Source organism: Etheostoma cragini, chromosome 20, assembly GCF_013103735.1.
Source record: "Etheostoma cragini isolate CJK2018 chromosome 20, CSU_Ecrag_1.0, whole genome shotgun sequence".
NCBI lineage: Eukaryota > Metazoa > Chordata > Actinopteri > Perciformes > Percidae > Etheostoma > Etheostoma cragini.
Window position 1 is genome coordinate 14,115,015 of NC_048426.1, and position 23,878 is coordinate 14,138,892.

At 39.5% G+C, this 23,878-nt stretch overlaps 2 protein-coding genes across 4 annotated transcripts in view; one reads left to right on the top strand and one right to left on the bottom strand.

Moving 5' to 3' along the window:
- itpk1b (inositol-tetrakisphosphate 1-kinase b) overlaps positions 1-18,164 on the bottom strand; it is a 33,639-nt gene extending 15,475 nt beyond the window's left edge. The window contains exons 1-4 of one of the 3 annotated variants that reach the window (XM_034858834.1): positions 17,920-18,164; positions 17,242-17,395; positions 11,462-11,486; positions 2,976-3,101 (exon numbers count right to left, since the gene is read on the bottom strand). In XM_034858834.1, the coding sequence (XP_034714725.1) occupies positions 2,976-3,101; positions 11,462-11,486; positions 17,242-17,336 (246 nt within the window). In that variant the 5' untranslated portion in view covers positions 17,337-17,395; positions 17,920-18,164. Of the gene's footprint in view, positions 1-2,975; positions 3,102-11,461; positions 11,487-17,241; positions 17,401-17,913 lie in introns of all 3 variants that reach the window. The other 2 variants (XM_034858832.1, XM_034858833.1) reach the window with 2 other exon arrangements.
- Positions 18,165-19,406: 1,242 nt separating this feature from the next.
- Positions 19,407-23,690, top strand: LOC117936053 (putative E3 ubiquitin-protein ligase UBR7). The gene is made up of 12 exons (XM_034858828.1): positions 19,407-19,537; positions 20,073-20,190; positions 20,422-20,555; positions 20,666-20,726; positions 20,817-20,912; positions 21,029-21,082; positions 21,173-21,278; positions 21,378-21,517; positions 22,633-22,827; positions 22,990-23,146; positions 23,273-23,334; positions 23,469-23,690. Exons 1-12 carry the CDS (start codon positions 19,422-19,424, stop codon positions 23,550-23,552), a joined length of 1,323 nt encoding a protein of 440 aa, XP_034714719.1. The 5' UTR covers positions 19,407-19,421; the 3' UTR covers positions 23,553-23,690.
- The last annotated feature ends 188 nt before the right edge of the window (positions 23,691-23,878 follow it).

The window sequence follows — 23,878 nt, forward strand, 5'->3', positions numbered from 1 at the left end:
CGCATGTCAGTGTGGGTGTAAGAGAGTGGATATTAAGGCTGCACATTTTCTTTTTCTTTTTCCAGGCAGATCTGTTTCCATAGGGAAAACAACTGTTCCAAATCTCACAGAATATAGTCAGTTGAGGACGTAATCTGTGCTACTGATTATAAACCATGTCTGTGATGGCACAGACAGCTTGAGTGACATAAAATGTAGATCACAGAGAAGCACACTAGACTAGAACCTTAATGATGTTTGTAGCACCAATATGGCAGCAAGATAAACTGACTGAATGCCAAATATGCCAATACAAGATACAAAGGCCAGCAAACTAATAGGTCATTCTATAAACCAAAGCATCCTACACAGATTACTACAGTAATTATCAATGTCCTCATCATTACATGCAGCTCTAAAATCATGCTAATATTTCTCCCAGGTCCGCTGTGCACACAGCTCACACCTCAGGCCAATGAATCACCAGAGCGCATCCCAGCCTGACATTTTGTTTTAAATAAAGAGGTATTTTAGAGAGGAAGGCTTATTCCCTCCACCACACAAACGGTTATTTATGGTCACAGCTGTGTCATATTAGAAATGCGCCAACAATTATAACTCAACAAAATGTAATCAGAGATGACAGCTGTGTTCAGGTAAATAGCCAAAACTAAACAGTTACAGACAGGAATGAGCCACAAAGCCGAGCTGTTGATTTACCAACTAATACTTGATCCAATCTTTGTATCTACAGTACAGTCAAAGCTTTAGGTGGTGAGTGAAAGAATGCCAATGTTGGACTTAATCCACCTTTCCTCTGCACTGACAAAAGTCTGCCAAGGTGGTTTGGGTAATTAATGCTGACAGCAGACTGGTATGACACCTTTAATAAGAATTGGGACACACCGGGTGCTCCAGGATCCCCTAAAAAGAGCTAAAGGATGCAGCTTGGAAAAAGGAGGTTGATGCTACCCTGTAATCACATTGCTAGTTGGAATACTAGAGATTAAGAGATCAACAAAGTGAGTGAACTGCTACAATTAGGCAAAAGGCCTTGCAACAGAGTTACCATTGTTCTCCTTCCTAAACCTGTCTTGATGCTAGGGCTGGGAATCTCTGGGCACCTCACGATTCATTTCTAACTCAGAGGCCAACGATTTGATTCTAAACTGATTATTGATGCAACAATTTCTTTATGTACATTTCTATGCATAAAACAAACAAAAAAAATGCATATAAGTATGAGTTTGTTACATTTTGACATATACAGTATTTGTCACACGCAAGTTTTAATGAAATGTTTTGTCTACTGAGGTTTTTATTGTGTAGTCATTCCATGCTTAAGCCTTAAACATGCTTGTGAAAGTCACCTTCTCTCACAGTGATCTTCCACGTCAGAGACTCAGCGTGTTTAAAAGGTGGAAAATTTGAAACATGAGGTGGTCAGATGTGATGGAACGTTATGCGTTTCTTCTCTGCACTCTTGCCTAAACTCTGTGTTGTTGTCTTTTATCCAATCCTCTTTCAGTCACTCTGTTTTCTGATTCGTACCTCTGGAAACAGTAACTTTTAACTAAAAATCAACAATCAAAATTAAATTCTAATAATACATTATTTACTTATCAGAATCGATTATTGAATTGTTCTACAGAGAGTCAAGATGCATCAAAGAATCAATCCCCCCCTACTACATACAAAAAACAAGGTGTGCGCATTTGCTTCTAAATGACCTAACGTACCATAAGAGTGTGCAAATGCAGCCGTGTGTTAATATATCGACCAGCTTCTGCTGTGTACGTGATTTCTCCACACTGACTTCCTGTTTGTCTTTCCTAATTGAGCAGTCAGGAACACGTTGACAGAATTGCGTGACAATCAGGATTACAGTTTTTCTGAGTCATTCAGAGAGAGAGAGAGAGAGAGAGAGAGAGAGAGAGAGAGAGAGAGAGAGAGAGAGAGAGAGAGAGAGAGAGAGAGAGAGAGAGAGAGAGAGAGAGAGAAATTTTCACACCACATACAACACTGCCAGATTAATGACTACACACAAGCACAGGTTTTTTGAAGTGTGTTCACAGTGCCACATTTGGAGCTGCTGTCCATGTGAGGTTTTTCTCACTTCAGAAAAAAAAACTATAAAAAAATCTTAAAGAACTTTAAATTACAACATTTGCGTTTTATGAGTTACTATATGCTCAAATATAGCTGCTAATATTCTTTATGTTTGTGGAGCTAATTTAAGGCTCTTTAGTCTGTTAGTCTAATCAGATTCCTTAAAGTGGAACATTTACACGTAAACATACAGATCTGTCAGTCATAAATGTTTATCGCCTGAAGCAGTGCTGCTGTGCTACAGACATCACTATCCAGAGCTTCTACACATTTTCCTTCATTTCAGCCGTATTATCTGAAGAGTGTAACTAACGTTTCATATCATGTGTGGTGACAGCGGCTGGGCCATATAATCACTGGATCATGTAAATGTGTGTGATATTAGAGCTCATTAAACATTCTTTGTTACAATCCTTTGAAGAATATAAAGGTGTAGCTACAAAGCCTGCTTTTTCATGTAACAAAGAAGTCCAAGTTTTTCAATATTAAAAACGCAGACATTTGCCTGAAAACATTATCTAAAATGATCTATATTATTATTATTATTATATTATTATTAACATTTAAATCAGGTACTACCTGGTCAAAGAATAAGTAAATAATACAACAAATCTGACTTTGTACTTTAAACATTTCAGTCAGTGACAATACTGCGGTCCAATACCCATACCTATGAAATATTATTTTCAGAAAATATTTTTCATACATACCCATATGTGTGTAAAGTGTGTAATTATGTAAATTGACATTGTTTTCATATTGTGTGTACAACCCCAGAATTTTCAACAAGTGGTAGTTATCGATTTCATTTTCCCCACTTTTCCTAGACCTATGTATCTGCACTCTTTACATCACTTATAAATACAAGTGAAGATAAAGATGCATACCTGTACTCTTTGCACAAGCAGCACTGCCTGTGAATCGTTCTGGTCAGCCTCCAGGATGAGGTCGGTCAGTTTGTGGATGATGACGTCCAGGGGACCTTGCTCCTCCAGAGGCTGGCTGAGGTCCAGCTAAGGAGAGAAGGATAGCCAGAGGTCAAGGTTTATGGTGCAAAAAACGCTGCTACACTCAGGTATTCATTCATCACATTTAAAAATGGTTTTGTTTACCACAGCAATCATCCAGAAAAAAACATGTACTTTTATTTAAGACTTGGCAGCCAAGAGTGTCTCTTAGCTGCAAAGTATTGCCTGATATACCTTATTGCATTATAAAACTGCAGTGGTACACAGTTCTAATAAGGTGAACATGAAAATCTGATTCAATTTTCCCATAATGCCATGTACCACTATTAGTAGTTTCTCTATTACAAGGAGTATAATATTTGTTTAATTTTTTAACAATTAAAACAAACAACGACAATGCTGCAATTCTCTTTTGTCTCAGGCGGGTGTGAGGGGGAGAACTAATCCTTATATATACACACTGTACAGGCCAAAAGTTTGGACACACCTTCTTATTCAATGCATTTCCTTTATTTTATTGACTATTTACATTCTAGATTATCACTGAAGGCATCTAAACTATGAATGAACCCATGTGGAATTATGTACTTAACAAAACAGTGTAAAATAACTGAAAACATGTCTTATTTTCTAGTTTCTTCAAAGTAGCCACCCTTTGTTCTGATTACTGCGTAGCACACTCTTGGCATTCTCTTGATGAGCTTCAAGAGGTAGTCACCTGAAATGGTTTCCCAACAGTCTTGAAGGAGTTCCCAGAGATGCTCAGCACTTGTTTGCCCTTTTGCCTTCACTCTGCGGTCCAGCTCACCCCAAACCATCTTAATTGGGTTCAGGTCTGGTGACTGTGAAGGCGCAGCACTCCATCACTCTCCTTCTTGGTCAAATAGCCCTGACACAGCCTGGAGGTGGGTTTGGGGTCATTGTCCTGTTGAAAAATAAATGATGGTCCAACTAAACGCAAACAGGATGGGATGGCATGCCGCTGCAGGATGCTGTGGTAGTCATGCTGGTTTAGTACGCCTTTAATTTGGAATAAATCCCTAACGTTGTCACCAGCAAAGCACCCCCACACCATCACACCTCCTCCTCCATGCTTCACGGTGGGAACCAGGCACCTTTATTCCGCCGCGCAAAGACACGGCGGTTGCAACCAAAGATCTCAAATTTTGACTCATCAGACCAAAGCACAGATTTCCACTGGTCTAATGTCCATTCCTTGTGTTTCTTGGCCCAAACAAATCTCTTCTGCTTGTTGCCTCTTCTTAGCAGTGGTTTCTTAGCTGCTATTTGACCATGAAGGCCTGATTTGCGCAGTCCCCTCTTAAGAGTTGTTCTAGAGATGTGTCTGCTGCTAGAACTCTGTGTGGTATTCATCTGGACTCTAATCTGAGCTGCTGTTAACTTGCGATTTCTGAGGCTGGTGACTCAGATGAACTTATCCTCAGCAGCAGAGGTGACTCTTGGTCTTCCTTTCCTGGGGCGGTCCTCATGTGAGCCAGTTTCATTGTAGTGCTTAATGGTTTTTGCGACTGCACTTGGGGACACGTCCAAAGTTTTTGCAATTTTCCGGGCCGACTGACCGTCATTTCTTAAAGTAATGATGGCCACTCGTTTTTCTTTATCAACTGATTGGTTCTTGCCATAATATGAATTCTAACAGTTGTCCAATAGGGCCGTCGGCTGTGTATTAACCTGACTTCTGCACAACACCACTGATGGTCCCAACTCCATTAATAAGACAAGACATTCCACTAATTAACCCTGACAGGGCACACCTGTGAAGTGAACCATTTCACAGGTCACCATTTCAGGTGACTACCTCATGAAGCTCATTGAGAGAACACCAAGGGTTTGCAGCGCTATCAAAAAAGCAAAGGGTGGCTACTTTCAAGAAACTAGAATATAAGACATGTTTTCAGTTATTTAACAATTTTCTGTTAAGTACATAATTCCACATATGCTCATTCATACTTGTGATACCTTCAGTAATAATCTACAATGTAAATAGTCATGAAAATAAAGAAAACACATTGAATGAAAAGGTGTGTCCAAACTTTTGTTCTGTACTATATAAGGATTCTTTGTTTTGTTTTGTTTTTTATTTTGTTTTGTAACAATGTTGACTGTTTGAGATAAATAAATAAAAAAAAATTTAAAAAATGCCACCCAATAGTACACATACAACATCAAAAGCAAGTTTTCACAGGCAGTATGGCAGGTTTTGTGAAAAAAGAAAAAAATCTATTACATCCACAGTTTGTTCAGGCCTCAAGTCAGAACTTGCCAAATTTTCCCCATGTTCTCTTTTACTGCCCCTAACGTATTGTTGCTTGCAGTTAGTTAACAAAGTCGTATTATTCCCATTTTTTGTGTGACCTTTGGGTATAATTTTTTCTCTTTTACCTACTGTTTAGTCACACCATATTTATCTCATTAGCATGCTGAAAAATGCAATAAGGAAGGTTATCATATGTATCAGGCATTCTTCATTATAGACATACTTCTACATGCACCAATGCACGGACCAGGCAGCTGAGGTAGGAGTTAGTAATGGTGTGCCATATGTATGAGTCTAAATCATTGCAGCACCTGACCGGCCTTGTTATCCAAAGCTTGGAGTGCAGAAAAAAAAATTCTGATTCTGATTCAAAATCCTTCTCTCCCTCTTTTATATATAACTCTAACTTTGGTGCAGCCAGAGTTTATGTTGTGTTTGTTTTTAATTACACCATAAGAATTTATTTTTGGTGTCATCTATTTTACCATAAGTTATAAACCTCCTCTCCCTCTGGCCAGACCTACCAGTCACGCTGAGCATGTTCAACAGCCTCTGAGAAAACAACAAATTAGCATACGTTAGAAGTTTAACGCAGCTGAAAGCATGACTGCACTGGCCAAGTAGTTCGCGATTACTCAAAGGAGCTCTTAAAGAGTAATGAGACTTTGCGAGAGAGAGATAGCGAAAAAGAAAGAAAGAAAGAAAGAGAGAAAGAGAGAGAAAGAGCCCACTGCTGATGAAATGGCTGAAAAAGTCCAATTCACAAAAGGCCTGTATTCTGGCTTAATGTCTCCAGTTTGTTGCGACAAAGGAAGCCTAGTTAGATTTGTGTGTGTGAGCGACACATTTATAAAGTTAGAAAACGCAAGGGTGCTTGGAGTTGACTGCTTTTCCCCCTGCTTTTATGTTGCTACATAAAGGACCTTCTGAATTTGAGAGACAGGGTTGTCTGAAAGAAGTACACACGGACTGTGAAAGAGACAGATAAAGCAACCTTCAGTACAAGGCTAGGCATATTACTGAAAAAAGGCCATATGAAAGTATATTTTGACCCAAACTAATCACAAACCACTGGCTATGCATGAAGCTGTGTTTTCTAACAGCATTAATAAAACTGATGCAGTCTTGATTTATTTATTGTACTTAAGCTAACACTGTAACAAATAATTTGATACACACAATTCATATAAATAGTACACATAAAACTAATTCATGGGACTAAGAAACAACTGAAACCAGAGCAACAACACAGCAACATAATCGTGTTGGTTGTAGTGCTGCTGTTGCGTAATGCAGTCATACACTAACTCATTTGCTAATCAGCAAATGGGAATCACCTGATCATTACAGAAGAACGAGACAATTCAGCAACACCTGTGCAAATAAGCCAGAGTCGGGCAGGACCCCACTGTCCTTTGTACTGTTCAGATAGTACGCAAACCAAGAGTAACCACACCTTAGTCACACTGGATTAGATCATTGCAAAAACTGTAAAACTGAACAGAGTTTCAGTTGGTTTAGGGTTGGCCACGGTCAACCCGTCAGTTAAGCTGAAATGTTCTGGTTAATAATTGTTGAAAAAGGTAATTGTACTTAGTTGTAACTCTGTCAGTTGATTTAGATACCATGTTCTTTACACTCAGGAAGAACAATGTCCAACCGTAGTTTAGGGCCTAATCGTGCAGGTGTGTCCACATTATGCTTACATGCAAAGACATTTCAAAACACCCTGTAATGTTCAAGTCAAGTAGCATTTCCTTAAGAGCTTATTAAGAGCTACATTAACACGGCATGTCTTTCCTTGCCTTAAAAGTGTTGGATCTCATTCTCCTCCATGCTCCATTCCTCCTGCCTGTAGAAACATGCCCTTCAGCTCAAAAGTAGTATGCCAACATGAGCTGCAAAAAGTCTGAAAAAAGGCAACGAGGCTGAAAATGTCACGAGAGGTTTGTTGGAATTGACACATGGAAAACTTATCATTATTATTATTTTTTTTTAAATCAAATTCATCTGTATGAGTGCTTGGGCTAAGGTTAGGTGTGGCGATATGGATACATAATATAGAAATGTAAGGGCCAAATTTAAAAACCGCAGACATTTTGGTGACTCAGTGTCTCAACAGTCCAGCTGTCTTTTTTTAATCATGTGGTAGACAGAGGTGTGGCATATGGCAGATGTATAAAACATGTTAACAAGCTGCCATAACCTTAATATAACTGTCTTGGTGGTTCAACACTTCCATAAAATGTTTTGTTACCTGTGGATAAACTATTACTGGGCCTATAACACTATGAGCAGCAGTGGTGACAGGGCAGAAGCAGCGGGGTGAAGTACAGCAGGTGAGTAAAAACTTTAGCAGTCGCTTTTCTGTCTAGCTCAGAGTGTCAGAGTGACAGAGCTGGGAGGAAGGGAATATTTCTGCTGTTTCGCTGAGACGTGACTTTTAATCTTTTGCTTACACAACACAGCGGGTCCATCCACAAAACCAGGACTCTACATCGTGGGGGTCAACCCACACTGGCAAAGACACATTGTGGAGGACGAAGCTCTCCTATCCCTGTGCGTAGACAGAATGACCCCACTTTAGAGCTCATCCACAAACTCGTCAGTAAAGTCACTGATGTCCTGCTAAATGCTAAAAGCAGAAATGTCAGCTGAGGTCTTTGAAGGTCCCTCTGGGACTGAGTGCTAGCAGCGGGCCATGGTGGTGATGGACAGCATAGAAAAATTGCTGGATCCTGGAGAGAAAGGGTAGGTCAGGGCCAGTATATTTTAAGCTTTGATGTAGCGCCACGGTGGGCCCAAGCTATAACCCGGGGAAATCTAAGAACGGGGATTTTTAACAAACAGCAGGAACAGAGCATACATGTGTCCTTAAGTTTGACACAATAGTGCACAAATAGGGAGAACACAAACGGCATCAACCATTATTTGCAGCAGATTTGTCTCCGTGTCTGCTTTGCCATTGAGCTGCTTCATCCTATACGTCTCTTTCTAGGAGCCCTCGGCTGGATCTGATCTCACCTGGCTTTGTTTGCCAGACTAGCCCAGAGTGCAGACAGACGTGATAAATGATTTATTTTGTGTGGCATGCGTCATTCGACACCCTAGTGTAAGAGAAACGATATGTGTTGGAGACAAACTGTGGCCACATCTCACATGAAGTACAAGACTAAACATGAGTGGGGATCAACATGAACGTGAATCTCCAACCAAAAACCATATTGAATGTCAAACTAGAAGCTCATTGGCTGTCTACTCAGCATTCCTGGAGTCATCACTGCTACTGACTATATTGTGCACTGGAAGCTCTCAGGGCAACTGTTTTTTAATGTTTTTTTTAATAAAGCCACACTAGAGAACTTTTTGTACCTTGAAATAATGTTTCCAAAATCGTTCCAGTGGTTCCTCAACTCATAACAGGGTTAACGACAATTCCGCTTCCAACCTGTAGGGGCCACCGAAATGGAAAAAGTTACATAGTTTTGCTTTAATGGACTGTATTGAGTTATTAGCTTAATCATTAATAAATGTGCATTACTAAAGTGACTCTGCAGTCAGCTGAAGAACATTAAGACATTTTTGAAAGGTGGATAAATCATGGGGGATAAAAAAAATAAAGTACTTCAAAAAGGAAAGAGTCTTCAGACCTCTACCACTTCCATTGAGAATGGCTAGATAAGATTTTCAGGGAGATAAACGAGTCACAATGGAGTTTATCTTGGTCAAACTGATGAATATCTCATTTGTCATCATCTCCACCCTCAATTCAAGACACCTAAAACAATATACTTATTAAAAATAAAAAAAGAATATGCCCACCAAACAACTTCCTTTGGATGGTGTTAGACTGGAGGACCAATAAATACCATATGAAGACAATCTTCAAAAATTCAATATGTGGATGAGATACAGTAGCATGCCGGACATTAACTTTAAAATTCCTAAGCACTTTTCATATAATAAAAACGATAACTCAATAACCTTTTATGGACAGCCCACTCTTGTGATGGCTATTTGCTGTGAATGGTTTGCTATCTGTGAGCGAATATTGGCTTCTTCAAGGCCGAGCCTGGTAAGATAATTGCATCAGCTCTGTGTTACAGACTAATGTACAGAGAGTGCCAGGAGGATGGCTCTCATGAGCTCAGGGATAAGGGTCAGTATTGATGAGTAGCTGCACATCACTTGGAGTAGTGAGAGGAAGCATGGAGGGATAAAAAGTATAGACAAGTTGAGCATGATAATGGGTTACTTAAAAAAAAAAAAAGAGATAAGATGCTAGAGGCTAAAGGAGAAATCCTGTATTGTTAAACAAAACAAGAACCATCTGTTATTTTTTAGTTCTGTCAGTCCTGATGGGTATACATGTAGATGTTTTCCCACACTATGAATGGAAATATAAAATGAGCTCCCTGGGGCTTCCAGATTTAGCAAAAGATCTGTTTACAACACAGGGTGACGTCATAAAAACTACCAACCCTCTGGAGGATCCAACCTCTTGTGGCAAATACTATATATCACTAGGTGAACTGCAATATTAAATATCTAGCTGACCTATGAGCCATTTTGACCTATTTTTCATGTTTTTGATTAAGTAGATCGTAAGACTCTAACTGATACTTATTTTCATTATTGATTAATCTGTGGAATATGGTCTTGACTAAACAATGAATATTTTTGTCTAAAAATGTTCGGAAAAAACAATATCTCCAAAACCCAAGGTGACATCTTCATGCTGCTAGTTTATTTTGAGAAACAATCCAAAACACCACAGTTTCTGCCCATCGACAACAAATAAGTGAATTAGCTTGTAACAAGGCTGTAAAACCATGGCTTACTCTGCCAGAAAGAAAAACGTAGGACTAACTTATCCTTGGATATCCAAGGTTGAGTTGTTATCGTCAAGATCAGCTATCTGTGTACAGGACCACAGGAACAAGGTTAGGTGATTCAATTGGCTGCAAGAGATACATCTGCAGCTATGTATTACTCCAGCCTTCTAGAGAAGGTTAAAGGAACTTGTATCAACACAATAGTCTTAGAGTTGTTGGGCTCAGAATTCACTAGTGCAATAGGAGAAGACAGCTTGGTACACAGACTTGTATAATGAGGCCAAAGCATTACAACGGCTACCATTATCTTCACTTGCATGCAGCCATGACAGCACAGGCAGTGACTGGCATTGGGTGCATTCTCAGGCAACCGAGCCCAAGTCACCGGTGTGAATTCAAAAATACCACTGGATGTGTGTGTAAACTGAGCTTTCTCAATTGGCAGTTACAGCCAACCTAAAAAATAAAAAAAGGAGTTAAAGTTGATTTGTAAGAGGAAATAAAATCAGTAGGCAACAGATAGTCCTGGAAAAAGAGTTATGGGGAAGGCCAAAGGGCTGTTTAAGTCCATGGATACCCTTAGCTGAGGTCCTGTGAGGATCTACTCTCCCAGGAGTGACTGAATGCACATTGGGAAACAAAACCCTGCTTACTTTGGGACTATTCCCAGGACAAGGCTCTTTGTGAGTGTGCTGATATCGTAAGCACAGTGAGAGGGGAAAAAAAAACTCAAAGCAAAGACCCCCCACCCCCAAAAAAAAAGAAAAAGAAAAGAAAAGCAAAAGACAGCATTAAAAAAGAAAAACAGAGTAAGAGACTGAGAGAAAAAGTCCTCCTCCTCAATTGCAGAAAGCACTTTAACTGACACGTACTTGACAACACTGAGCTCCCAGGACTCAGTAACAATTGTTACTATGCTGCTGTATGTGCCGTGTTTACTTACGGAATGTAGTGTACTGTGTCCAATATCCATTAATGACAGCAGCCTTTTCTTTACCAGATAATAACTCCCACCTTGTTACTTAGTAAGTAATCAATGGTCACATGTATGCAATATTATAAAATATTGCTGTAGGTGCGGCACACACACACACACACAAAATTTAGGAGGTAACAAACTCAGTGGTTTACAGTACAAATGTGCAAAAATGTACAGCATGTGTGCAGTGAATGGTTTTAACTCTACCTAAAGGCATCCAATAAAATTGTATCTCAACAGGGATACCCATTTTTCTTTTTTGTTACAACAAAATAAAAAATAACCGTATCAGACAAAAATGTCATCCACTTACCTGAACAACTTCTATTCCTCTTTTCCTGAAAAATAAGACAAACATCATGGTCATTCATTTTACCAAGTTCATAACTGGACACTGTCAGCTATCGAAAGTACCAATAACATGCAAGATGTTACGTAAATGTGTGTCAAGCCCTGTAGGTGAGGATGTCTGTGCACTCTTTTCAGTGCCCAAAACTTATAGGAAGAAAATACTTGAATAAACCACCAACACACTATAAAAGGAAGAAATCCCACACAAAGCTAATTGATGAAACAAATTTATTTACTTTCAAAGTGAACGTGATGCCAAAGCACATTCCTATTTATTACTGTCATGTTATGAAATATAAGCTATGTAAAACATGAGTTTGCATCAGTCACACTCACTGGATCTTTTCTTTTTATAATGTGAAGGTTCCTTTTACTCTTAATGTAAATATATGACATTAAACAAATCCTCTCCATAAGAGGGAGAAAACAGAAACTTACTGGAGGTTTTAAACAATTTGACCCCTTTTTGTTACAGACATGAGATACTGACACATAGCAGTGCCTAGAATAAGTGTAAAACAAAATGAACCTGAATTATTCAATACATTCGTCTGATGGCAAGAAAGCAAAGTAGGGCTACTGTAAAAATACAAATACAAAAATCCCATTCCAAAGCTGGAGAATATTCTCTTTTTTAAAAAGGGCACACAAATACCAGTCTTTGGATGTAATCTGTTGCTTGGCAACCAGCAGACCACTACAAAAGTGGAGTTGTTGGCAGAGGTATCTATGACTATCATAACATACTGTATGCACGACTACACTGTACACATGTGGAACCTGGACTCTTCTCCTTATCTATGATAGTACACAGCAGTATAAGCAACTGTTTAACCACAACCTAGTGTGCATCGATGTCAAAGTGCAAGGACTTCTCTTTTTAAAAGAGTTTTTCTATAAATCTGTTACAAAGCACAGAGGATGCACCTCACCTATTTAAACCTGTTGGACTTATACTTAACATATATTAGTCCTTACCCCACCACTGAGAGACAAACTGCACAATACGTAGAAGGAAAGAGAAGGAGGCATTGTCATATTGGTGATGGGACTGGCTTGTCAAGTGCCCTGTCCCATCAAGCCAAAGGGATTCAGCAAAATATAACAAGTAGTTTAAATGGCCAAAATACACATCTCCTACTTGGTGGTGGTGGTGTGGGGGTGGGGGTGGTGTGGGGGAAGTACAGTACAAAACCAGTCTAGCATCAAAACCAATCCAGCTTGTCCAGTCCAGTTGTATTTGAGGTAACAGCCCCATGGTGACAACAGTGCAGCCATTCACTGCTTCACAACAATGTGGATATTTAATACCACACCTGGCGGGTTTCATGGGTGTGAATGGGGCCTTTAGTTTCATCCCCATCTTAGATAAGGCGAGAGTGTGTGCTCTCCTATATTGTTACACAGACGGCAGAATAAAAAGGGATGAAGGAGAAGGCCCAGCAGAGAATCAGGCCAAGGTCAGAACCTTTAGAATAGGCTCAACACACAAGAAAATGGAGGTGCAATGAAAAACAAGAAACTTTATTACACCATTTCTTACCAACACAGTTTCATATATCCATAAACTCCATAGCTAAAGTTTGGTATTTATAGTACACCATAGACATGACTACTGCACTGCCCGACAATATGTGAATTCAAAGATTAGATGTGGGTGTGCTCGGAAATGTGTTGCTGTGATCGAGCAAACACTGGGCTGAGACAGAGAAAGTAGGCCAACCAGGTGAAGCAGCGTTACCTGTTTGGACTGTTGAAAGTCTTGATTTGGCTGTTTCCTGAAATCATCGCAATCAGCCCTTTATATGTTATTATATGTTAATAGATTATTTTAAAATGATATTCAAATCACAGTCTTCTAATCACTGCAGTAAAGTGTTTTATTTGGGTGAAAGACTACATACAAACATACAGTGGGTGTAGCTCAATGTACTGTAATCTAGTCAGGCTTGTTGTTGTAGAGCGGCCTTGCCTTGATAAGAGGAATGCCAATATTTTTCACAACATCCAAAGATGCTGAGGCTGGCAGTTTTTTTCAGATCAGGTATACGTATGAGAGTCATTAGGACGCCTTTAAATTGCTGTTCAAGGCCATTGGAGACAAACATAAACCAAAGTGGCTTTGACCAACAGGAAACCCGTACGTCCAGCTGCACAAGACAGGCCAGACTCCACAGTGAAGCATTCACAATGTCAACTGCATGCCACATGCTGAGAGGGGAAAAACCCGCTCAGTCACTACTAAGAGTATGTTACTGACACTTTCTGTTGTGTTCAGGTGAAACATTTGGTTTATTTTTAAAGTCCCACTTCAGAAAAATATATTCAAAAATATGGACAGTCCTTCAGTAAAGGACTGTGAAAACACTTATTTAGTGACAAACAAGTTATTAATACAAATCACTATAGTCCTTGCAGCGGCCCAAATCCGACTTGCAGCCCTTTGCTGCAAGTACCCCTTTCTTTCTCTCTCTCTTTCCTGTCTATCCACTTTTTGAATAAAAAGGGAAAAGCCCCAATAAATAATCTTCAAAGAAAATAGTCAGTATAGTCAAGGTCTGACATTTTAGGGGACATAAACATTGGACACATTTTTGAGTGGCGGGGGGACTTTAACAACATCACTTTACAATCAAAAACATGCACACATTTACTGGTATGTAAAATCAAGGTGCATGAAATTGAATTCAAAGACAGTGATATTGCCATGGAAACAATTCCTTGACGAAATAAAAAAAGTGACACCCTTGGAGAGCTGTGCCTTCTAGAAAGACAAAATGCCTTAAAAAAACAGCTGTGGTCTACAGGGGCCACACATAAGAAGGTTCTCTTGGGTCCATCTTTTCCTTCCTCTTGAAGATGACTTATGCTTTCTAACATGTTACATGAAAAGGGAAATATGTTAGGGAAAGAAGAACTAGTCGACAATTTTATTGGCTGACTGGGAAAAAAGTGATCATATTTAAATGTGCTGGTAATTGTTGTCGTCGTTCCTGTATAAAAAAGTTTGTTCATTTGACTTGATCTTCTTCATCTTTTGTCAAACACTGATTCTTAACACTTGGCCCCAGCCCTTCATATTAAACAGACCTCAGTCTAGTTCTGACGGAAGACGGGGGTAGGCAGGATGAGGAGGGTAGTTACTTGGGGGTTTATGAAGAGATTAAAAATGTTTTGTGGATTACAGTGTGGTAATCTGTGCTGGTCTAACCAGGTCTCTTTGAGAGGCAACAACCCTCTTGAAAAAAGATAGGAAGCAAATTGCCTGCTCTAATGCTGGCAACCTACTTGACCTACCAGGGTACATTCCTGCTAAAGCAAATAAACTGGAAATGTTTGGCCTTTTCTCTGTCTTTTAGCCACTGTCTTTCTTAGTGTTTTCGGGATAATTGTGGCCCGCGTAAACCACAGGCAGCTAGCTCTGTTGCAGTGCGATTAAGTCTGCTGCCATACCTGGGAGCCGCTCCCCAGTCAGTATACTTTATTGCAGCTAGAGGGAGTTAACTTCTCCTGAAGTCACATCTGCTAAAAATGCACTTAGAATTTATTACATTTTACTTAGCCAAGGGGATAAGCTAAAACAACGTAACAACACTCATATAGCTCTTAAAGTGTAACTCTCGCAAAAATGCAACCTCGGGCAACCCAGATTTTGTGAATGTACCCGAGTAAAACTTTCATTTAAAAGTACAATTAAGACGGAATGGGAGTGCTAGGGGCACTTCGATGATGGCATCAAAATCAACATTTTAAACACTAAGAAGGCTCGACACAACATGAACTCTGCTTGAAGTATCCCCAGGATGTGTTTCTGTACACAGAGTTTACTAAAAAGAAAAGGTTTTTAACCCATTTTAGCTGTTGTGGTTTCCACTCACAGCCATCTCTGCCAGTCAAAAACAGTCGATCTCCGAATGCAAATGAACGGACTCCAAAAGGAGAAACTACAAGGTCATTATTGTTTTTCACTAACAACATAACAAATTATCCATGCATTTATATGGAACTAAGCTTTAGGAGCTTTCTATCTTTACTCTCCTCCCTTGACTATTTTTGACTTGCTAGATGGCCGGCAACAAGAAAAACCAACAGCTACAGTAAGTTGTTCAAAGCCTTCTTTTTAGTAAACTCTGTGTACACAAACAATGTTCTCAATGCTTGCATTAATGTGTACAACTCCTGGTGATACTTTGTGTTGTGTCAATCCTTCTTAGGGTTTTACAATGTTGATTTTGATGCTATCATAGAAGTGCACTCCCATTCAAAAGGCCAATTGACTGAAAAACGATAATACGGTAAATCTTAAAAGTGGTGCTTCCATTCTAAATATGCTTTTAAACGAAAGTTTGACTCAGGTACATTCAAAAAAAGACCCTAGGAAGCATTTTGGCGAGAGTTACCCTTTAAGGCTGGAATACAAATCCTTGCTACAGTCAAAATATACCCTTGAACAAAGTCATGTTATGACTATGCATTTGGACAGATAAGTCTAAATTAAAATGTCTCACAACTACAGACACAAAGCCACAACTGGTCTTTGTGATATCTCATTGTTCCAATTATAATCAATGTAAGATACTGTAATGGTCAAAGGTTAACTTTGTGGAATAAGAGCACATATTCTGGTTTAGATATGAAATCGATGCGGAAGAGATATAGCTTATAAAACAGCAGAGAGAAAAGAAGCATAGACGACACCCATTATCAACTGTGCTTTTAGTAAAACATGAAATGCTTAAAAGGTGCAATATGTAATATTCTTCCTGATTTTCCCAATGTGTCATCAGATATTAAGGACACATTAAGTTGAAATACTATCTATTCTGACAACAATGCAGAAACCAGTATTTCTGGCTAGTCCACACAGCATTCTGGGAGGGGAGAAAAACGTGCTCTGCTTTATTGGCATTTCTTCAAACAAATCTCAATCATCTGGGCGGCACTATGCCATGGTGCTGCTGCTAAATAGACTCTGGAAGGAACTTGTTTTGAAGGAACATTTGTACTTTCAAAAGTTGATTTAGTGGTGCAACAGAAAACTCAGATTGGGCAGATAGTAGGGTTGCACAATATTTACAAAATGTGATATTGCAGTATCAATCATGAATGATGCAATATTGATATTATTAATATACATTTATAACAAATTAAACAAGTTCTCTTACAAGGTTTATTTCAACTGAATGTCATATTGGACTGGTACAACATGAATAAATAAATAAGGACCATGTCTACAGAACAGGACATGTTATACTGGTAGGACAGTATAAAATAAATAAAGAGAACAGGACACAACTTTTCTTTTGCTTCTCTGATTAGTTAGGTTTTGTTTAAAATACAAATAAAACAAAAGATGGCAAACTTATTGCGACACTTTTGTTATATTGCAATACCGATATTGAGTCAATGTATCTTGCACCCCTCGATATAATATTGCACAACGTGATATTGCAATAACGATATTGAGTCGATAAATCTTGCACCCCTAACAGATAGTCTAGCTAGGCTGTCTGGATTTACACTGCAGAGATTGGAGGAGCAGTTAACCAGCCCTCATAAATCCTCTTAAAATCTCAAGTTATTGGATCAGTAAGAGGAATTGCAATGTCTTATAGCACTCCTCTTTAAACATTTCAACATACATTGTTAGTGATGTAAGTCTACTGTATGTAAAACTGCTTCTGGAAGTTGGTCTATAATCACTTGACATGGACGCATCTAATTGGTATTATATTCACATACCTGCACAAATCAGCAAAGGCCTGAAAATTCAGCTTCTTCATCTTCTTCTCGCTGAGCCAGTAGCCCACTCTCCGGCCTTTCAGGAAGGTCTGCATCTTCACTGTGCTCCTGTTCCTTCTCTGGAGGTGAAGTGCGCGACTGGACAAGGCTCAACCTGGACAGGTGAAAACAGGAAACCCCACTGTGACGTTTATCTCACAACAGCCAATTATGAGCAATGAAGGGAATAACGTTAGTTCGCGGCTCGGTTTGCGATAAGGTACTTAAACACAGCCAGAAGTGACGCTGTCTAACTTGACGTTACTAGTCTGCCTCGTGGAGCTATGCGCTCTCATTGGTTACACAAACGTTACCTAGCTAGTTTCCGAACGTAAGCTAGTATTATAGTGAATGTTGTTCAGCATCAGTGAGCAACATTCCCTAACCCCCTTCTGCTAACCTCAACTGCTAACGTTAGCTAGCAAGTTGGGCAGTGTCAATCTGCATAGCTAACCGATGGTATGCAATTAGACAATATGCGCTATCTTGCTAACAGGGCTGACCAACCTGAAATGGCAGAACATATTCTTACCAAGTAACTAACGGTGGCTAGTTTGCTAAACGATGAAGCAACTGACTGAACGGTAACGTTAACTACGTCAAAGAGAGGCTGTGGTGAGCTAGCATAGCTAAACTAACCTGGCAATTTTAGCACAAGCTCCCCCCTGAATTTGTGTCTTCTTCAGAAACTAGCTCGGGTAGTTTCCCATTTTCGATCCATCCGGCAGAGAAGTAGTAGAAGTTTTCAAACAGGTGACAGATGACAGGCTCAGCTCTCAAGTTGAGATGTTGCTTGTGCTTTCTCCCTCAGTCTCTAGATTGAACTGCCTGCACACACCCAGGATCCAGGAGACTGATGCTACCTTCACGAGCCCCTCGGAAAAAGAAACCCTCCTCGCTGTATCAAATCACACTGTCCTGATTTCTCGTGCTATTGCGCTTTCATTTTCAATTAACTTGCGCATTATTTTCCAGAGTAGTCAATTCACCGAATTGTCTATTCAATTTTAATTATGAAGTTCCCATCTCAACTTATCAGTTCAACAAATCAGAACTGAGCAATTGTTTTGCATTTAGCTAAAAAACTACTGATTTCTTTAATCACATTTACTATTTTGATTAATTGACTAACAGTTTATATTCTACATAAGTCAACAAAAACATGATGTGTCCTGTTGAATAGGGCATGAAAAGTGTAATTGATGTGTCTAAACATGTTTAAATGGTGTTGTTTAAACAGTTGTTAATTGATAATCCTGACTTTAACAACAATATTTATTTCCATCATCAAGGTGAAAGATGTCGAGCTTGTGGGACCCACAATTCTTAACTCTGTCCCTGCACATTAACCCCCTCTTTGGGCTGTCTTTTGGTCGACATTTTTTCTGACAGCCTTTAAAGGCAGCCGGGATGCGGTCAGAGATGTTCAGTGGGTTCCCAGTGAGCACATAGGGTGAGCATCAGTCTAGTAGTTTTTTTTCGGCGGGCGCCCTAACAGAGAAAACATGTCACAGTGGCGCCATCCATAGGTAAACCTGCAACATTCAGCAGTTTCACTTTTTCCAGTTTAGCGCCAAAACAATACAGACAGCAGCAACGACTAAGTAAAAATAAAATAAAGTTTCTTATATAAATGTTATCCAAGCCTTATATTATTTTTAATGTTAGGCTATATTATGTCAGAATCAGAATCATCTTTATTCGCCAGGTATGAGGACACATACGAGGAATTTATCTTTGGAGCATTGTTTCTCACACTGTGCTTACACACAAAACAACCAAAACAAAAAATATATACACACAATACATACTCTAAACAGAACAATATAGAGGCATGAGTGGACAAAGAGTTCAATAAAAATTATTTAAATATGGAGTATAGTGCAAGGATACTGGGATAAATAGTATCATGTTATTATATTACAATATGAACAGTATGAACATTATGGACAGTTCTGAAATAGAAAATGCGAATGATGAATGAATAACAAATAATGTTGCATTATTCAAACGACAACCCCTATTTGTACGGATTGTATGAATGGAGAAGTCTTTGTAACGGGGTCTCATGATCAAGATGATTGAAGAAGTGAAGAAATAAATAGGAGTCAGAAGACTTCGAAGATACCGAACGAAGTTACATGAGGTATTTGAAACTAAATAAAACGAAAATATTTCAAAAATACAGCACAAAAGCTGGTGGCTTGAGGGAAGACAGGACTCACCATCGATTTTCAGACCTCTACCACCAGGACAGGTATGCAACATCCCAAAACTTCAGATCTTTTTTAATGTCTTACAAAACTGAATTACATTCGTTTTAGTTATGGTTCTAGTGTGTGTGTGTGTGTGTGTGTGTGTGTCTGTGTGTCTGTGTGTGTGTGTGTGTTGTTGTATACAATTATATATAAACTATGAAGGCTTTTCTTTTTTTAATATTTACTTTAATTCATCCACAAAAAATTATATTTTATTGCCATCATGAGGCAATTACAGTGTAACTTACCTAAAACCAATCATACGCCTTTTTTACGATAGTCAAGTTTTAATGCTTTATGCTACCTGTTTGAACAAAAACAATTTTTTTTAATTTTATTTAAAAAATGTTTAAAATTTAAACTTAAACCACTGCTGGAACAACAATGTGGCGTCACTTCCTACACGTGGTCTCGGCCCAAACTCCCGCCCGGAACAGTCATTTGTCAACATTATTGTGCAGCTCGGACCATAGACTCGCTGCGTAACAAGCTCAGACCGGTGTCTTTGTGTTCTTTTCACCCTGTTTTTAACAGAATGGCAGCAATTAAAGAAGACTCTGAAATTGACGATATTCTTACCAACGAGGAGGAGCTCGAGAAGGCTTTGTGTGTGCTGGCTGGAAGCGACCCAGAAAACTGCTCTTATTCTCGGGTAAGAAAGGCTTCCTGCACGGTCCCCCCCTGCAGCCGTCGCCTGCTTACTGTCTTGCGTGTTCGTTGTGACTGTGGTTGTGTCACAGTTAACGGTAGTTTCTATTTATTTATGTGTTATTATAATTTCTTTTAAGGGGTTCGTAGTTTCTAAGGGCTTTATTACGAGGGACATACTAATCAATAATTTGTACACTGCTGCATATGTATACCTCCTGTGTTATTCTTACAGGGCTATGTGAAGAGACAGGCCGTGTTTGCCTGCAACACCTGCACTCCCAGTGCAGCAGAGCCTGCTGGGGTTTGTCTGGCCTGTGCCAATAAATGCCACGATGGACATGATATCTTTGAACTGTACACCAAAAGGTATTTAGTTAGTTTTGTTGTCTGTTGTACTGATGGTAAACCAACCATAAAAATTCAATCCCACAGTTTGCTTTATACATTTCATGATTTTCACATGTTCCCTTATGTAGAAACTTTCGCTGTGACTGTGGAAATAGCAAGTTTGGGGAATTCAAGTGCCAGCTAATTCCTGTGAGTCCTTGTTTTAACACGATTTTCAACTGAATTATCTGCCATTTATTTTCTGATTTGTTGAAGCTATTCCGTCTCTTGTATTCACAGGCCAAAGATGAGGAAAATATTAGAAATCACTACAATCACAACTTTAATGGCTGCTACTGCACGTGTGATCGGCCGTATCCAGATACAGACGATCAGGTATTCCTTTTCTTTCTTTCTTTCTTTATTTCTCATGTATTCGGATTATGATATGAAATCTTCTGTTTACATTTGGTTTTCATCTGTTACTACACTTTTTTTAAATTACCCAATAGTCCAACGATGAGATGATTCAGTGTGTCATCTGTGAGGATTGGTTTCATAGCAGGGTAAGCATAAGTCATCTTTCATTCAATTTACATGTTACCACTAATTGGGGTCTTTTTCTCATGATGTTGTCATTTTTTTGTCTTTGACAGCATCTGGGCTGCACTACGGTAGATCCTGAGGAGCTGCAAGAGATGACATGTGAGGCCTGCATGAACAAAGTTCCTGTCTTGTGGACATATGCTACTCACTTTGCAGGTAACTCATTACCCTGAGCTGCTTGCCAGAGGTAGCAAATACAAAACCACATGTCTAACTTTGCAAAAATAAAATATTTTATTTGTCTTTCCCCTTTAGTACCACCTGTGATCAGCATCAGTGATCCTGAGGAAGAGGTAGAAGGTGAGGAAGGCACAGAAATGGAAGAAGACGACCCTGAGTCCAGTAAAAGTAGAGATGAGGAACCATCCACCAGTGTTGAGCACACAAAGCAGGAGGTGAGAAAGCGTGCTCATGAGATGTTTCTGTGTTTGCCATATTGAGAGTGAAAAAAGATAGAAGGGAGTTAAAGTGAACGCAACCTACTAACACCAAAGCTGGGCTGGGGCTGACCCTGCTATGAAACCAATCCATATAGCAAGACTGGTAGAGATAGGAAATATTCCCATGTTACTCACATGTCATTGGACAACTTAAGACACTTGTTATCAGAGATTTGGTTTTGTCAGAGTTAAAATTACTGTGCATTGACAATATAACGCTATAATCCAGATTAAACCAATACAAGGAGCTGAAGACTTTCATCTGCATAGCAACAACTCTTTGAACGTCTGTCTTTTTGGCTTTTTTTGTAGCTGTACATGACATTTTTTGCATGTAAATATGAATGTGGACACCTTAGTAATAGTTAGATGCTTGCCACAGTTGCATTTTAAGTGATGAAGATTTCAGTCCTTGATTTAGAATTTCCATTAGAGTAAAAATAATTGAATCGTACTGAGACTTCTGCAGTCTGGAGCATAAAAAATAGAATGAACTAATTCTATTTCTCTGGTGTGGAGAAAAGATCCCTTGTATGTGCACAGATCAGTTAAAAAAAAGTAGTACATATTCATTGTTTTGCATTTAAAAAAGCACATAATATAATTAAACTTGCTTTGTAACTCTGGCCTAATTTACATATTTCACAGTTGTGTGTGCGTGTGCACGTGTGCATTGTGTGTGTGTGTGCATCTCTGCTCACTTTGCAAATTCCCTCTGTGGCAGCTGGTGTTTTTATTTCCACAAGATGGGGCTCGAGGGTAATGAGCAGATTATAAAGCAGGCTCCAGCTCCTGTTATCTTGCTTTCCTCTCCTCTGGGTAATTAGGGGAGAAATGACCCATGAGGCACTGCTTCGCCTGCTCTGTAGAAGGCTTTGGCCAGGCTTCACAGCACAGCTTACTGTAAACTGGTGATTTTCATCGCCCAATCATTTCATTGTGTCAGTCGCCTTGAGACTTCCCCGGATGAGTCTGCAGTGCTGTGTTTTACAAAGCCCAGGTGTTATCTGCTCCTCCTGCCAGATTAACACAGTAACTCACCCCCTCCTCTGTCATTATTTCTATTTTAGAAAGCGGCTAGCAGGAGTTCCCCTTGCAAACGGACCCTCGAGGAGATGACAGCCACCCCTGAAACGACCGTGACCAAAACTGTTGTGTGCAGGCTTAAGGAGCTGCAAGCCAAAGGTCTGGAGAGGCTAAGACAGGGAGCGGTGTTCTGGCCTTACAGTTGGCGATCCAAGCTTTGCACCTGCATGAGCTGTAAGGTAAATCACAAATTCTAGCTCGCTTATAATGTGGGCTTTAACACAGGGCAGAGGAAAGCCACTTTGCTGGCGTTGGCTGTATATGTGATCTTGATTCATGTGATAGTGTCTATGAAGTATTTAGGCTTCTTTCTTAACTATGTGTATGGGATTGTTGCACAGAGGATCTATGTGGCTGCCGAGGTGCAGTTTCTTATGGATCAGTCCGACACCATTCTGGCATACGAGAACAAAGGCTTGGATGAGCCATTTGGGCAGCACCCACTGATGGCACTGACAAGCTCAATGGACCGTATACAGCAGCTGGAGGTCATTTATGGTGAGCACAGGGAGGGCAGTAAGGAAGATGTGGGGTCAGTTTTCCTGCAAGGATGTAATCACGCAAACTGAAATTTACGGGAAAGGCGATTGATCGAGACTAATTAATCATGTTTACCTCCCTCAGGTTTCAACGAGCTGTCATCTTCAATGACTGCATTTTTAGACCAGTGTGTTGCTGAAGGAAAGGTGAGAAATGGATGTCTGCTAAATAGTCTGAAGTTTTAGAATTAAACAGCCAAAAATGTGGAATTTTGGGTGCTTTTTCTTTTTTTCTTCCTCCAAATCTCAAACCTGAACCCTTCCCTACCTATTTATCTCAGACGGTCACAGTAGAAGCTGTACATCAGTTCTTTGAGGAGCTGCGGGCTAGGAAAAGGCGAAGGACCAATGCAGGATACCAGTAACAAGGCCATGCTGCTATCATATGCCTGGTTCATCTGGTGCTTTAAATGAATGTGAAACTTGGAGGACCCTTTTTTTCCTCTGTTGAATAAAAGGGGCTTCTTGCTGCATCCAATGTGATCCTAAAGCTTGAACAATTAGTGCAAACTTGCTGTTTTTGTGAAGCGTTAATTCTAGGGTAAAGAAGTGAGTTTTAGGGGTTAACGTTTAGTTTCCAATAGTTTTTAATGAGTTGTAATGATGCCTTAACTCTGAAGTTCATAATGAATGTTACCTGAAACATTTATGGATGTTTTGTTTGAGCCTGGTATGCTTTAAAGATTAAATT